Source organism: Macaca fascicularis, chromosome 5 (assembly GCF_037993035.2).
Source record: "Macaca fascicularis isolate 582-1 chromosome 5, T2T-MFA8v1.1".
Taxonomy (NCBI): domain Eukaryota; kingdom Metazoa; phylum Chordata; class Mammalia; order Primates; family Cercopithecidae; genus Macaca; species Macaca fascicularis.
In genome coordinates, this window is record NC_088379.1 from 40,273,151 (window position 1) to 40,290,604 (window position 17,454).

The window sequence follows — 17,454 nt, forward strand, 5'->3', positions numbered from 1 at the left end:
GCCTGGCTAATTTAAAATCTTTTTTTTTTTTTTTGGTAGAGATGGGGTCTTGCTATGTTGTCCAGGCTGCTCCTAAACTCCTGGTCTCAAGTGATTCTCCTGCCTTGGCCTCCCAAAGCACTGGGATTACAGGCATGAGCCACAGCACCTGACCACATAAGGGTTTTACGGGGAGTGAAGAGTTAAGGCGTTAGCCTGGACTGTAAATACTTGATTTCTCTTAATGCCCCTGGTTTAATATTGGTGTCAGCGTCCGTACATCAGCGTATGTGGCAGGCTGAGTCTTTTCCCCAATTATCCTATTCCTCTTCTATCTGCTCATCTCTTTGCTTCTATGACTTATTTATTTCCTTTTGAATCTGCTTGGTTCTTTGACTTAATGGAGGACCTTATGTAGGGGGAGAAACGTGTATGATGTGAACAAGTGAAAGGTCAGCCTGAAGACGTTTGCCCCGTTGCTTTCTGAGAGTGCTGGATATGAGTTCCTGTCTCTGAAACTCCTAAAAATATGCTCCTTTAACCAGCTTCTGTGGAGGGATAAGCCTTTGTCAATACAAATGGCACAGTGAGCGGCAGAAGAGAGGAATGGAACTGATAGAAGGTGGAGATGCTCAGAGTCCTGGGGCTCTACAGTCCTGGGGTCTGGAGTCAGGGAACTGGATGCATCCCACCCTAACCCCAGCTGAGGGCTACTTAACTCACTGAGTCTCAGTTACCTCTTTCCTTAATTGGAGAACATATCAGCTGACTTCTCTGCCCCAGGAGACTCCTGAGAAGATCAGATGAAATGATGTCTAGGAAAGTATCCTGAAAACCACAACAGATCTTTAAGAGCAGTGAGAAGGCTGAGCTGCAGGGCTGTGGGAGGGGAACATTGAACTCCAGGGCAGGAGGTGCCAAGGGTACGTCCTTCTGAGCCTGAGAGGGGCCCTGGGCATTAGTTAGCACAGGGGTACGATGCAGGCACAGAAAGGGGAAAGAGTAGGCAAAAATGGGCCCCAGGTAGGGTAGAGATGAACTCCGCTACCTGACAGTTTTCCCCAGAGCCAGCGCCCACCTGTGCTGTGTTCTTCCCAAGACTTCTGCCCAAATCATGGAAACAAAAGGCTAACGTATTAATCAAAGAAATACAACTCTGAGCTCCGTAAGCCTCAGGATGCCCTCCTTGGAGTCCACATACCCGCGCCTGGGCCTCTGCAGGCGGCCTTTACAAAGGATTTCACCACTGCCAGATGCAGAGGACTGGAGATTCATGGCACAAAAACTGTCTCTCAAAGTTAGTGTGATCTCCCCTCTCTGGGACAGTGAGGAAGCAGAGCAGGTTGAAATCCCAAAGCCAGGGAAGCTGAGTGAGAAGACCTCTGGCCTAGGATCTGGGAGGATTCAGTAACTCTGAGCTCTAGGCCCAGAGCTGCCACCAGTCACTGGCCTCTCTGTACCTCAGTGTCCCTGTCTGTAACGTACAAATGCTGGCACCAGATGGTGCCTTCTCACCCTGGTGTTCTCTGTATATAGGACACTCTCTGCCTGGGAAGATGGTTAAAGGTGTGGAATAGGGGAATGAAGACGGTTATAGGCTTGGAATAGGGAAATGGAGAAACAGATTCTTGCCAACTGAGATGTCAAGAGAAAAGGTCTACAAGTAAGAAAGGGAAAGCACATCTGTGCCTTGTGAGAACAGAGACTGATCCTGGCCGGCTCGGCTTCTAGAGGCCCCCACTGTGGTACGGGGGAATCCCAGGATCCAACTGGGTGGGGACAGGAGAGGACTCCTCTCCATGCCAAACTCCTTGAGGGCTCAAATGGTGTTGGTTCTTTATCCCCCAGCACACCTGATGCAAGACGAACAAAAGGCTGAATAAAAATTGCCCAGGGAGTAGGAATTACTATGCTTCAATAAAAAGTTGTTAAAATTGCCCAGTGATAAGCAACAAAGCCCTACATGGCATTCAGCAGTCCTGAAGCATGTGCCTGATGACCACGGCATGGCACAGGTAAACCAAAGTCGTTGCCTACCAATAAGGGTATGGCTGCCCCAGCCCATCACTTTCAAGTTGGAGAATGTGAGGTCCAGGCTGGGTAAATGAGAAGCCAAAGCCCTCTAACAGCAGGAATGTGATGAGAGTATAGGACTCACTACCTCCCAGAGAAGAACAAGTACACAATCAAAGATTTAGGAAACAAGACATTATCTACTTTTAAAAACAGGAAGGGTGATATCTGTTGCAAACAGATAAAGAAGCTTCCACAGGTAGTTCCAATGCCCTCATGCTTCAAAGCAAAAGAAGATGGGCTTGTTCAAAGACCCAAGGACTGTGGTCAGAAAGGGGCAAAAATGCTTGGGTGTCTGGGGTCAAAAGAAGTCATTACTTAATTATGACCTTTTCCAACTCTAATTCTCTTGAATAGTTCGCTTTCGGGATTCACAAAGGTTCACTGTGGGGATCCTTATACTAATAAACACCACAATGAATTTTTTAATGCCTCAATTCTTTGTTTAAACATCCAGATTTCTTCCTCAGGGACAGCAGAAATTTATGCTGTTAATTGTTTCTAAAATAATGTCACTTCTGCTAAATAAACAGATTTTTTAAAACAGAAATTAAGCATCTGAGGGCCCTCCAGGGTTATTCTTGCAGACATTCCCTCCATGCTATCAAATGAGCCCAAGGCTAATAAGATACATAGTAATTACAATACATCTGGCCAAGAGATGTTCTTCCGTGTGTAAATATTTTATGGAGCCAGCACCATGCAATGCTACCTGCAGAGTAAAGTACTGCCTCAGTGAGCACAAGGGAATCTTAACCACTTCTCATTAATCAGCCCCTCTTGCTTTCTGTACCTGGAATGGTGTTTCAAGAGACCAAAAGCCATTAAAAAATAAAAACATCCCTGAAAGATGGATATTAACACTATTTACTAAGAGGAAGCATTACTGAGATTTCAAATGCAACATGCACAATAATCAAAAAGCTTACCTCGATGACCTGTTGGGGCAGAAGCAACTAGTGTAAAGAGAAACCACAAGTTACATCTATTCTACTAAGCCGGTAAAAAGACACTCCGTTTTACCTCGTTCTCTGGGGTGGGAGATGGCGTTACAGAACTAAGTGACCCTTTCCTAGAACCCTGGAGATCTGCTGGGATGGAGACAGGCCGTTCCCACTGAGTCGTTCCTGTTGGGATGTGCCAGTAATAGGTCCCAGCGATGTCACTGACTCTTTTCCAGCCAGGCGGCAAATCCGGATCAGTCTGAAATGAGTGATCACTCCATATATCTGCTGAAAAATGGGGGGCGGGGACAGGGGAGAAAAAGAGAATTTTATTAAAAGAGAAAGAGCCTTCCAATTTCAGCACTATCTGTCAGGTGAACCCCAAAGGCAGACGTGTCCATAGTCCAACTGATTAGTTCTTCCTGGTATGTTTGTGAAATCCATCCATGCTGACGTGTGTAGCTGTACTTGGTAAAAGAGGTAATATGGAAACAAAGAATTGGAAAGGAAGGTTGACACTTGAGAACAGGGACACGAAAGCCTCACTATCAAGTCATCCTATAGCTCTAAGAACCCTATGAACAAGCTAAAGCTCCAAACCAGAATCAACTTCCCAAGCAAAATTCACATAGTTATACATAGCGGGCTGAATGCTTTTGTCAATTAGTAAGATTCACTGGTGGGCATCATGTCATTCCCAGCTATCACTCTAATTTTCTTAAAATGCTTTCTGTAAATGAGTGCTGCATTTATATCTTTCATGTGCTTTAAGAATCTCTCTCACGTGATTGGGACACCTACAAAATAGCAATAGTAGTAGTCTTCTGTAATACTCTAGAATTTTTTTTTTTTTTGAGACAGAGTCTCACTCTGTCACCCAGGCTGGAGTGCAATGACACGATCTCAGCTCACTGCAAGCTCCGCCTCCCGGGTTCACGCCATTCTCCTGCCTCAGCCTCCCGAGTAGCTAGGACTACAGGTGCCTGCCACCACGCCCGGCTAATGTTTTGTATTTTTAGTAGAGACGGAATTTCACCGTGTTAGCCAGGATAGTCTCAATCTCCTGACCTTGTGATCCGCCCGTCTCGGTCTCCCGAAGTGCTGGGATTACAGGCGTAAGCCACTGCACCCAGCCAATATTCTAGAATTCTAATTGTACACAAAAGATTCCCAAGGAAAGCTGGGCATGGTGGTTCACACCTGTAATCCCAGCAATTTGGGAGGCTGAGATCGGCGGTCACCTGAGGTCAGGAGTTTGAGACCAGCCAGGCCAATGTGCTGAAACCCTGTCTCTACTAAAAATACAAAAATTAGCTGGGCATGGTGATGCACACCTGTAGTCCCCGTTACTTGGGAGGCAGAGGCAAGAGAATTGCTTCAACCGAGGAGGCAGACATTGCAGTGAGCCGAGATCACACCACTGCACTCCAGCCTGGGCGACAGAGTGAGACTCCATCTCCAAAGATTCCCAAGGAAGGCAGATTGGAAAAGCCTCAGAAGTCAACAATGGACCAGACTGACTCTACGGACAGGCCAGTGATGTAAACATGTGAAGCACAGTGTGGGTGAGAGACAACAAAGATGGGTCACTGTGGAAAATGGGCAAGCACCTACGAAGTCCAGTCGTTCCAATTCCAGAAAATAATCCTTTAAACACTGTAAGGGCCAAATAAAATACGTCTGCTAGACAACTCCCATCCTATCTGACGTTTCTACATATCAGTTATGTATGTAGTTTATCAGTTTACTGAATACCTGCTGGTTTTAAAAAGTCTCATTCTTGGCCTTGAGTTGACTAGGAAATGGGTGACAGCGCTAGAGGAGAGAAGAGAGGGGAGAGGAAGTAGCATGAAACATCCACCGAGATGGAGGGGTAATAAGGGAATCACAGGTTGTATCAATGTATGTAGGAAGAAAAACTTTAAAAACTTGAGCTCTAAACCCAGGGATCAATTTTATTCTAAGGATTAGGCTGTTTCCTGTGTGGCCATACAAAAGCAGCTGGAGTGCTTTCCGGCAATTCAAAGGAGAACACAAGTGGGCCTGGCTCCGTGCAAGCATCACTGCATCATGTGGGCAGGCATCACCGAGGCAGAGCCACCGTGAGAAACAGAGAAGTCAAACAAAGGGGCTGATGAAGACTGGCCACGGATGTGCATGCATGCAGTCACTTTCCTCATTTAAATTTGCCAGAGGCAAAAGTGCCACTAGTCTCAAATTATGCTGGGAATTTCCCCCTGTCCCCACAGGGAGTGAAGCATAATTAAATAATTTCAAGTTAACCAAATTTTGCAGAAACAACTCTAGTCAAACATGTGTTTACATTTCTTTGTCCTGTCTCCTTTTTAGGGGACGAAGGGGTCACCTCTGCTATTATTTTGTTTTTGGCATCTCAACTGGGACATATCAGGTAAAAGATACAGGTTTTGGGATTAAGTTGGAGAAAACCCTAGCAAGTGGGATCCCTTGTCCCATTCTAGTGGCTCACGGACAGGGAGCTTTGGGGCTAGAAACTGAAAAGATACAAAGCAGCTGCCAGTTACCATTTCTGTGGTTTATGAGGACTGGAGGCCTGAATTTACAGATTTAACCTAGTTGTCTTTATCACTGAGACATTAGCTTGTATGAAGAATAGCTACATACACTATCAAAATATGACATCATGTTAGACCAGTAGCAGAGGCCAAGGTTGGTGGCTTTCAAGTTGGGCTGATAAGGAGGTACCTAGAGGTAGCATGAGAGGAACTTTATGCTGAATGGCATGAATCGGACTGTTTTATCTTCAACCAAACCCACCCTAGTTTTATTAAGCTTAGGCTGAGATTTTGTTGAAATAAAAAAGGAGGTTTATTCTGTTGCTAGAAATAGGTGGTAACAATGGTGCTGGTGACAGAAGCCAAGTGGGCACACCTACAGTATTATTAATAAGTCTAGAATAATGTGCAGAATCCCTTCCATATTATCTCACATTGGTTTAAAGGATTTAAGCTCTGTGAGGGTAGGCAGATACCATATCTGTCTTATTCACCATCATGTTCGACACCTAGCATGGCAGGTATTCAATCAAAATTGGATGGATGGAGAGATGGGAGGGAGGGAGGGATGGAGGGAGGGAATAAATAAAGGAGAAGGAAGAAATGAGTGAATCAATTAGGTCTTCCAATGATGGGAACTGGAACTTGGCACTTAGCAAAAGAGAAATTCTAAAGAAATCAGTTCTATGCAATTTCACAGAACAGTGCAACTTCATGACTCCCAAGACTTACAAACATTTATCTATCCCTTGATGGCATATGTGAGCATCCTCATGGATAAAAAGAAATATAATACAATAAATTAGGAAGAGTCCTGGGCTGGAGACCAAGAAGTCTTAAGTGAGATTTTGTTTATTTTTCGTACTGAGAAGTTCCACAAGGAAAGGCAGGAAGTATGCCAAGTGAAGACTCTCAGAACCATCATACTTCATTTTGTTTAACCTTCACTGCCCAATTTGCTTTGTTCTTCTACATAGAACTACACATTTAGGCCGGGTGCAGTGGCTCATGCCTGTAATCCCAGCACTCTGGGAAGCCGAGGCAGACAGACTGCTTGAGTTCAGGAGTTCCAGACACAGCGAGGTCCCATGTCTACCAAAAATACAAAAAACTAGCCGGGCATGTTGACATGTGCCTGTAGTGACAACTACTCAAGAGGCTAAGGACGGCCAGGGGCGGTGGCTCATGCCTGTAATCTCAGCACTTTGGGAGGCCAAGGCGCGCGGATCACCTGAGGTCAGGAGTTCAAGACCATACTGGCCAGCATGGTGAAATCCTGTCTCTATTGAAATACAAAAATTAGCCAGGTGTTGTGGTGGACGCCTGTAATCCCACCTACTCGGGAGGCTGAGGAAGGATAATCACTTGAACCCAGGAGGCGGAGGTTGCAGTGAGCCAAGATCGTGCCATTGTACTCCAGCCTGAGTGACAGAGTGAGACTCCATCTTAAAAAAAAAAAAAAAACAAAAAGAGCCTGAGGTGGGAGAATCACCTGAGCCCAAGAAGTGGAGACTGCATTGAGCCATAATCATGCCACTGCATTTCAGTCTGGGTGACAGAAGTGAGATCCTGTCTCCAAAAAAAAAAAAAAAAAAAAAAAAATACACATTTAAATAAGTACTTTGGACTTTAAATCAGTCAGTGGTTTTCTTTCTTTCTTTTTTTTTTTGAGACGGAGTCTTGCTCTGTTGCCCAGGCTGGAGTACAGTGGTGCGATCTCGGCTCACTGCAAGCCCTGCCTCCCGGGTTTATGCCATTCTCCTGCCTCAGCCTCCTGAGTAGCTGGGACTGCAGGCACCTGCCACCATGCCCGGCTAATTTTTTGTGTATTTTTAGTAGAGATGGGTTTTCACTGTGTTAGCCAGGATGGTCTCATCTCCTGACCTCATGATCCTCCCGCCTCGGCCTCCCAAAGTGCTGGGATTACAGGCTTGAGCCACCGCGCCCGGCCACAGTGGTTTTCAATTGTTATCAAACTGGAGAAGAAAGCCAGGCACGGCAGCTCACGCCTGTAATCCCATCACTTTGGAAGGCTGAGGCAGGTGGATCACTCGAGGTCAGGAGTTTGAGACCAGCATGGCCAATATGGTGAAATCCCATCTTTGCAAAAATTAGTCAGGCGTGGTGGCACACACCTGTGATCCCAGCTACTCGGGAGGCTGAGGCACAAGAATTGCCTGAACCCAGGAGGTGGAGGCTGCATAAGCTAAGATCACGCCATAGAACTCCAGCCTGGGCAACAGAGTGAGGCTCTGTCTCAAAAAAAGGGGTGGGAGGGGAAGAAGATAGTGGTGCAGGTAGGTGGAAGTCCAGACCTTTCCTGAACTTTTCAACCACAGCAGTACCCGTTTTGTCTGTCATTACACATTGGTCTTTATGTATGATTTTCCTTGAAAACAAGCGTCAGTTTTTCTTTAAAATGTTTACTTAAAGTTTAAAACCATAGCTAAGCCAAGAGAACAGTGGGGTCAAGTTAGCGAAACACCAAGCAGCTGCTTCTGTAAAAGATTGTTCAGGATACTGCAAAGTCGCTTAATGGCTGTCCTCCGATGGGTATCACGGCATCACAGTGGACGGACGGGGCGGGAGGGAGTGCATGCAGACCAAAACAAAACAGGAGTATTCAAAAACACCAGGCGATTTGAGGAGAAGCTTCAATCCCTTTGGTTCTCAGAAAACGGCTTAGTGAAGCTTTGCTGAAGACAAGGCAAGTGGCTGAAAACTGAGGAGAGGAAACGGTGGCTGGCAGCGTCACTGCCCTTCTGACTCTCAGCAGTTTGCTTAAACTGAGCATTTGTCATGCACCCCCTTTTGACGGATCTGCTTGGAGCTTTGAAATCACAATGTGGTATTCTTAGTTTGCAGTGGGAATATCCTAAAAGACCTCCATCCTGGAAAATGTTTTTCTATTCATGTGCAACAGTCCTCTTAGGGGGTGAGATTCGGTACTGGACAGCCTAAAGCGCACCGTGGGAACACATCTCAGAGCGACTCAACTGGAGGACTGGAACTCGGACCAACTGCGGGGGCTACTGAAGACAAGTTTTACAGAAACTGCAGAAATCTAATAAAAAAGCCTGCAGAGCATCTTAAAATGCCTCAAGTCACAACAGATATCCTTCCATACCAGTTAGCTCGGCAAAAATTAAAAAATATTACAATACCAATTGTTGGCAGGCATGTAGAACAACAGGATCTTGTAGATACTACTGCTCGTATAAGGGTAATTTGGTATAACCATTTTAGAAAAGAAAATAGTATTAACTAGTGAAGTGGAAGGTATCTCTATGATCCAACAATTCCACACTTGGTATGTGTACCAGGTAACATATTCATATCAGCATCACTGAAATAACCAAAACCTTCAAACAACCTAGACAACCATTTAAAACAGAATGAATTAGCCAGGCGCAGTGGCTCATGCCTATAATCCCAGCACATTGGGAGGTCGAAGCAGGAGGATTGCTTGAGTCTAGGAGTTTAAGACCAGTGTGGGCAACACAGGGAGACCCATGTCTACTAAAAATTTTTAAAAATTGGCCGGGTGCGGGGGCTCACGCCTATAATCCCAGCACTTTGGGAGACTGAGGCGGATGGATCACGAGGTCAGGGGTTTCAGACCAGCCTGGCCAACATGGTGAAACCCCGTCTGTACTAAAAATACATAAATTAGCCGGGAGTGGTGGCAGGCGTCTGTAGTCCCAGCTACTCAGGAGGCTGAGGCAGGAAAATCACTTGAACCCGGGAGGTGGAGCTTGCAGTGAGTCTAGACTGTGCCACTGCACTCCAGCCTGGGTGACAGAGCAAGACTCCGTCTCAAAAAAAAAGAAAAAAATTTTTAAAATTAAAATAAAAAAAGAATAAATAATGTACAGCAGAATAAATAAATGAACAAAAATGAGCTATACACAACAATATGGATGTATTTTACAAACATATCATTGATCAAAAGAAGGAAGACAAAATAGACTATATTAATTAAACATCCATACCACGTCCAAGAACTAAACTACATTGTTTAGGCATTAGGCATATGGTAAAACTATAAAGAAATGCAAGGATACGGTCATCACCAAAAACAGGAGAGTGAATACCTGGAGTGGGAGAGACAGTGAAGATCACAGAGAGGTTTCTCAAGGGCTTCTGGAGTTTTAGAAATGCTTTATTTCTTCACTGGGCTGGCGGGGCCATCGATGCTCCCTTTATAATTATGTGTTAAGCTGTATGTTTACATGTATGGGTGCTTATGTATGTTGTTTTGCACGATTTAAAAAAATACCTCAGTGGAGTTTTGAGACCAAACGTTTCAGCTGTTTCTTAAAAAGAGATATGCCGGAAGAGAACGCCGGCCTAGCCGAGGTATTTTTCAATACCCAGAAGATAATCCAAGCAAAAAGAATGGATTCATTCAAGATGCCTACTGGCTCCAATGAGACCAGGAAACCAGAGGAGAGTCTGCGAAGATGCAATACGGCTCGGTGCAGCCGTGGCTTGGTGCAACGGGCATGGCAACTGGAAGTGTCAGTGCGGTAGGGGCCTTCATATCATGGCTCAGCCACTCCCTATCTGAGTGTCCTTGAATAAGTTACTCAACCTCTTTGGGCTTCAGATGCACATCTGTAAAACAGGGCTCATAACAGTACCTACCTCACCGGTAGGTACCCTATACACTACCCTCACTGGGTAGTGTATAAAACACTTAGAATAAAGGTTGGCACGCAGCAGGTGTGTTCACTGCATGGATGGTCACTGTTAAGTGTTATCATCACCATCGCTAGAAATTGTAGGTTTCAAGAAGCCAATATTACGGCAGAACATTCGAGTCACTGAAGTCACAATGTAAGAACATGCTTTCATAGGTCCCAAGGAAAATGCTCACTACAGAATCTCTAGGGTCAAATTTTCATCATGGTTCAAAGCAAATGATCTCTGTAACTTTGAGTGGCCGAGGCAGGCAGATCACCTGAGGTCAGGAGTCTGAGACCAGCCTGGCCAACACAGTGAAACCTGTCCCTACTAAAAATGCAAAAATTAGCTGGGCGTGGTGACAGGCACCTGTAATCCCAGCTACTAGGGAGCCTGAGGCAGGAGAATCACTTGAACCTGGGAGGTGGAGGTTGCAGTGAGCTGAGACTGCACCACTCCATTTCAGCCTGGGTGACAGAGTGTCTGTCTCAAAAAAAAAAAAAAAAAAAAAAAAAAAAGGACAAAAGATCATCTTATGGTGACTTTTATTGGATAAGAAGGTCACTTAGGCTCCCTCAGCAGGGCCAGACTTCCAGGATCTGAGGAGGTCAGGCAAGTCCAGATTCTACCCCACCTGCCTAGCTGGCTGTCTTCCTCATATACACTGTGTCTGCCCCTGGCTGGTGACGCCTCTACTGTGACAAGACATCTTCTCTTTCTCCAAATGTCTCTCTTCTCTCTCAATTAATGTGGCAGCAAAAACTATTTTATAATTTTTAATTTAAATATTTCATAATTTTTAAAATAAAGATTGATGCCCTCATTTTCCATTTTTAAGCAGACTTGTGAAACTTCTAGGTTTCTCTCAAACATAAACCAACCCCAAATGAATGAAGTTGCTTTGCATTTGTACATGATTCTAAGCTTCCCCCGACTGTGGGTCTGAGGCCTTCATTTGGAAAAAAGGTCCCCATTCATAAAGCAAAGCATGTTTTCAAACATATCGCTGCATTTTATGCTCACATCAATGCCAGCTAGAAGGCAAGGGTGGAATGCAGGTCTTTCAGGGCTTGAACACAAGTGCTATCTTACTGCTGGGATGTTATAAAAGCCAGTAACAGTAACAGTAACAACAGCAAGGACACTGAGGCCACCAGGTGCTGTATCACCCGTCCTGCGTCCTTCGTTGCAGGAGCTTGTGGTTTGTCATAGCTCCTCTATGAAGAAGGTACTATCTTTATTCCCATTTCTAGGGCTCAGAGAGGACGGCAGATGGGTTTAAAGCCAAAAAGGTAAACTATGTCCTGATACAAAAATGGATTTTAGGCCAGGCGCTGTGGTTCACACCTGTAATTCCAGCACTTTGGGAGGCCAAGGCGGGTGGACCACCTGAGGTCAGGAGTTCGAGATCAGCCTGGCCAATGTGGTAAAACCCCATCTCTACTAAAAATACAAAAAAAAATTAGCCAGGCGTGGTGGTGGGTGCCTGTAATCCCAGCTACTTGGGAGGCTGAGGGAGGAGAATTGCCTGAACCTGGGAGGTGGAGGTTGCAGTGAGCTGAGATCATGCCACTACACACCAGCCTGGGCAACAAGAGCAAAACTGCATCTCAAAAAAAAAAAAAAAAAAAAAGGATTTTACTTTTTCAGAAAACTGAGGAAAATCAGGATAGACAGCATTGGGAAATTAGAAGATGAATATATAGGGGTGACAACATTACCAAACAATGGCTACAAGGCTGAGACTACGACATCCATAGCTGGCTTGATCATGGTCAAATGGTGTGTGATAGCACCGAGATTCGCCCCACAGAATGGCCCTGAGCCCCAATTCACCCCGACTTTCTGGGGATATAAAAAATGAGAACAGTTCCACACAGGCCTCTATCCAGGGGCCTCCTTTAAATGCCTTTCTCCCGAATTCTGCTCTAGTAAATCCAGGCCAGCCACTCCAGCTGGCCCACATATTTCTAAAACCCTCCTGCTAGTAGAAGCCTTAAAGATCAAACTCCTCTCTCCGCATGCTGCACAGACTGAGATCCACATGCTTCTCCACCTTCCCTCCTTTCTAGTCTCCTGTCATCACTGCCTCCGACCGAAGGCACTGTCACCTGCTGACGGGGACAGGTCAAGAGTGGGAGCTGAAAGCCATCAGTGTCCTTTCAAAGGGGCTCTGCGGCCCTTCGTAATTTGTGCTTTTTGTTCTTTTGTGAGGTAACAGGAAGCAGGGGCTGGAAGTCAGAGAGTAAAAATAGCAAGGCGAAGAGCCCCACAAAGTCTCTCTTGTGCTGGGAGCCTCTTGGGCCAAAAGCAATACTTGGTCTGAGAACAAGGAGCCCGTTTGTGAGCAGCTCCTTCCAGCCACCTCAGGCGCCAGGGCTAGGGGCCTGGCTTCTGAACAAGGACCACTCCCGGGTGGGGCCCGTGTGTGAAGCAAGCCCACTTCTAATCACCTTCTTCCCCGTAGGTTCACTTGTAGACATCCAAGGGTCAAATGAAAACAGATTTGCTTCTAGCAGCAGCTGGAAATTTCCTCTCCTGCTGCGGAGGGCACAGGAAGGAGGAAGGGGTGAGCTGAAAGTCTAAATTTAGCAAGGTCTGTACTACAGAGCACAAGATTTCCCTCGGGTCCTCAGGAAGGCGGTCGCTCCCTTCCTCAACATTTGTGCACCCAGGGCTTTGGGTGTGAAAGGCACCGGGTGGAGAGGAAAGAGGGAAGGTGGCTTAATTCATTCAACAAATGCTTCCTGTCTACTCTGTGCCAGACACTGCTTTACAGCTAGGGGTGCAGAGGTGATGACAATAGATGGGGAACTGCACACATGGCCTAAGACACTGCTTCTCAAGCATGAGAGTCACCTGGAGGGCTTGTGAGAATGCACACTGCCGGGGAGCCTCGGTCACTCTGGAGTGGGGCCCAGGGATCTTCACTTCTAGCAATCCCCACTTCTGAGAACCACTGGCCTAGGAAAACAGAAAAGGTACTCATTCTTTTCTTTTTCTTTTTTGAGACTGAGTCTTGCTCTGTCGCCCAGGCTAGAGTGCAGTGGTACGATCTTGGCTCACTGTAACCTCTGCCTCCCAAGTTCGAGCAATTCTCCTGCCTCAGCCTCCCAAGCAGCTGGAACCATAGGCATGTGCCATCACGCCCACATAATTTTTTTGCATTTTTAATAAAGACGGGGTTCTGCCATGTTGGCCACGCTGGCCTCGGGTGATCTGCCCGCCTCAGTTTCCCTAAGTGCTGAGATTACAGGCTTGCACCACTGTACCCGGCCAGGTAGCCATTCTTTTTCATCAAACTCCATCTAACTACTGGTTCCACAGAAGAAGAAATGCGACGTGTGTATTCAGTCATTCATTCATCCACTTACTCATTCTTCTGTATTGATGACCTCCTATAAATGCCAAATATTATCTAGAAGCTGGGAATACAGCAATAAATAAGAGAGGCAAACTGGGTAATGTGATCAGTCGTATCTGGGGATAGGGTGGGCTATTTAAGAGGATGGTCTGGGAAGGCTTCTGAGGGAGTGAGGTCTCCCTAAAGTAGCAGAAGGGGCCAGCCTTGGGAAGGGACAAGAGAATAGCATTCCTGGAAGAGAGAACAGCAAGGGCAAGGTCATGTGGCTGGAAAAAGCCTGTATGTCATTACAACAGAAAAGTCACTCGATTGGGGTGAGAGGTCTGTGATAAGGTGTAAAGCCCCATTGGCTAAAGATTCATCCTTTAAGCAAAGGATTATCTGAAGCTATTATGTGATGTGATTTGTATTTTGAAAAGATCAGAAGAATAATCTGCACAATGTTCCCATTCTTGAAGGGATCTTTCTGATCTCTTACAAAGTCTTGGTGGCAGCTGCTACTACTGACTCTTTCGAGCAATGTTATTCTCGACCGAGCTTAATGCTTCAATCCAAACTATTTGAATTTAGCCTTAAAACTCTTTTTCAGGCTGGGCACAGTGGCTCGTGCCTGTAATCTCAGCTACTCCAGAGGCTGAAGTGGGAGGACTGCTGGAGGCCAGCAGCTTGAGACCAGCCTGAGCAACATAACAAGATTCCATCTCCCTCCCACAACCACAAAGTTTTTTTTTTTCCTTTTTTTTTTCTTTGAGATGAAGTTTCGCTCCCGTCACCCAGGCTGAATGCAATGGCACAATCTCGGCTCACTGCAACCTCCGCCTCTCGGGTTCAAGTGATTCTCCTGCCTCAGCCTCCCGAGTAGCTGGGATCACAGGTGTGTGCCACCATGCCTGGCTAATTTTTGTATTTTTAGTGGATGGGGTTTCACCATGTTGGCCAGGCAGATCTCAAACTCCCGACATCATGTGATCCACCTGCTTTGGCCTCCCAAAGTGCTGGAATTACAGGTGTGAGCCACTGCACCTGGCCCAAAAAATATTTTTCTAAACACAGTGGCTCTCCTCTTTTGCCTCTTTTTCTCTCTCTCACTACTTAGTCCCTTTATTTTTTCTGGCCCAACGTTTGTGTTGTCAGAATACAGCAAGTAGGGCTCTTCACTTCCTCCAGCTTCACCACCAATTTTGGAAGACAATCAACAGCCCAGAGCCAGGACTCTGGGTTTAGATCATGAATAGGTTTGCTGAGGGTTCCAGGCAGCAAACAGAGGCCACTTAGAATCTGAGATGAAATCGTCCTCAACCAAAGGAACGGGCAGAAGCACTGACTATGGTAAGAAAGGGACAGGCCCCAAAGTGTCCAAAATTTGGGAGCGCCCAGGATCCTTACCCACCGGCCTACCAGAGGGGAGGAAAGCCTGCCCGCAGAGTTTCAAGGCCCTTATACTTCTTAATATGTCTTTCCAAGACATAGTTTAGGCCTTGAAATGTCTACCACAGCCTCAGAAAAACTGCACTTTGTATTCAATTGAGCTTCCCTGTGGTAGCATTATTTTAACAGTTGTCAAAAAAAGAAAAAAAAAAAAAAAACCTTAACAGTTCTGGGACTGTTAATTTCCTAACACCTTTCCCCATATTTTTCATTAAAAAATTAATGTTAAGATTTCTGAGTATCTTTGAAATAGGAAGCTATTTGTAGCTGAGGATTTTTCTGTTGAGGATTCTTGAGTAAATATTCCAAGAACTCAATACTTAAATGGTCCTTAAATTTGGGTTAACATTACATACTTTGTCTATTTTTATCAAGCATGTTGGCATAAAATCAACACAAAAGTTTCTTAATTTAAACGCTTAGAGGTATAGTCTTTGCTGGGCTTACTCAACTACATTTTTCTCGGGGCTGTATTACTATCGGGAACAGGAGCTCTGTAGCCACACCGACAGCCTGGAATTGAATCTAGCCCCAATGCCTGCTAGCTGGGTGACCTCAGAGAAAATGGCTTAAATTCTAATGACCCGTCTGCTCTCTGTAAGACAAGACTGATTTCAGCTCCTACCTCACAGGGTGGATGTGGAGCAAAGAATGCGGCGCAAAGCCAGGCACATAGTAATCACTCAGTAAATGTTTATTATCGTTAGCTATCAATTGTTACATTCATATGTGACTTTGGAAAAAATATTCTGTAATTCAAAACATTTTTTGAAATGCCATCAACCACAGTGTGTTTCTTCATTAAAAAATATGATTTCCAAGAGTCTGCAACAACCACTTTTTTTTTTTTAATTATTAAAAAGGTAATTTGTACTTAGATCAAGAAAACTAGATAATAACACTGGCCATCCACATGTCAATTTAGAAATGACGTATCACGTGTGAACACATTTGTTTGAGTATATCATGCCTCTTTCATCAGAACGTGGCTGTTTTCTGTCATGTAGTTGACCCCTTAAAGAAACAGAAAGGAAGTCAGAACAAAATAGTTTAAATCTGTTTTCTATTTAAGACATTCTTGATGGGGGACTGCTTCTGCTCCACCTCATATTCCCTTTCTTTTTTTTTTGAGGCGGAGTTTCGCTCTTGTTGCCCAGGCTGGAGTGCAATGGCGCAATCTCGGCTCAACCTTTGCAACCTCTGCCTCCTGAGTTCAAGCAATTCTCGTGCCTCAGCCTCTCAAGTAGCTGGGATTACAGGTGCCCACCAGCATGTCCGGCTAATTTTTGTAGTTTTAGTAGAGACAGGGTTTCGCCATGTTGGCCAGGTTGGTGTGGAACTCCTGACCTCAGGTGATCCACCAGCTTTGGCCTCCCAAAGTGCTGGATTACAGGCATGAGCCACCGCACCCGGCCTCCACCACATATTCTCATGAAAGTATGCAGATAGGATGTGATCAGAGGTTGGTAGAAGATAAAAGAAAATTATAATTCTCTGTTCAGAGACTATTAACCAAAACCAAACACAATATAGTCAGGAGGACTCTGCACATAAACTTAAAACTAAAAGGCATGAAATGTAAGCAGCTAAAAATTACCCAGATGGAAAATCTGTATTTGTAAATATTCACCCATCCATCTGTCCATCCATCCATATATTTATATATAATTAAGGTTAATCAGATGACCTGGTTATAGAATATTTTAGATGTAATAAAATATTTTAATATTTTAATTATCACTGGAACGTCTAATTCTAAATACCTCCACACACAATAAAACACGTATTTTCTAACTAGTGATATTAAAGTCTTGAGATGAAGTGAAGTATAACCTAAGAACATTATTTCCTTTTAGAGTGTGCACATAGTATACCACATAGCACTACTGAGAACCTCAGGTTTAAGGGTCTTCCTTCCAAAAAAGTTTAATAAAAACTTAAAATCTGAGTAAAGATTTGTATTTTACTTTAAGAAAACTAGAGACAATTATGGTAATCTCAATTTTGTCTTCTTGAGAAACATTGGGAAAAAAACTGCATTGAAATCACAACCCTTAAAAATCCAAAAGCCGAAGCATAATAATGAAAGGAGAATGGGTGTAGGTGAGCATGGTCTTGAAATCAGCAATTTTTGATAATCTCCTATCTCTCTCCCTTTCTTCCTTTTTTGAGACAGGGCCTTGCTTTGTCACCCAGGCTGGAGTGCAGTGGCAAGATCACGACTCACTGTAGCCTTGACCTCTTGGGGTTCAAGCGATTCTCCCGTTTCAACCCCCTGAGTAGCTGGGACTACAGTTGCCCGCCACCATGCCCAGCTGATTTTTAAATTTTTTGTAGAAATGGAGTCTCATTATGTTGGCCAGGCTGGTCTTGAACTCCTGACCTCAAGTGATCCTCTCGCCTCGGCCTTCCAAAGTGTTGGCATTACAGGCATAAGCCACTGCAC

At 44.9% G+C, this 17,454-nt stretch overlaps 1 protein-coding gene across 50 annotated transcripts in view; it reads right to left on the reverse strand.

The window, feature by feature from the left end:
- APBB2 (amyloid beta precursor protein binding family B member 2) overlaps positions 1-17,454 on the reverse strand; it is a 409,320-nt gene that overhangs the window by 131,156 nt on the left and 260,710 nt on the right. For 34 of the 50 annotated variants that reach the window (XM_074039650.1, XM_065544921.1, XM_065544916.1 and 31 more), the window contains one exon: positions 3,076-3,284. In XM_074039650.1, the coding sequence (XP_073895751.1) occupies positions 3,076-3,284 (209 nt within the window). The remainder of the gene's footprint in view (positions 1-3,075; positions 3,285-17,454) is intronic. The other 16 variants (XM_074039640.1, XM_074039641.1, XM_015450293.3 and 13 more) reach the window with 1 other exon arrangement.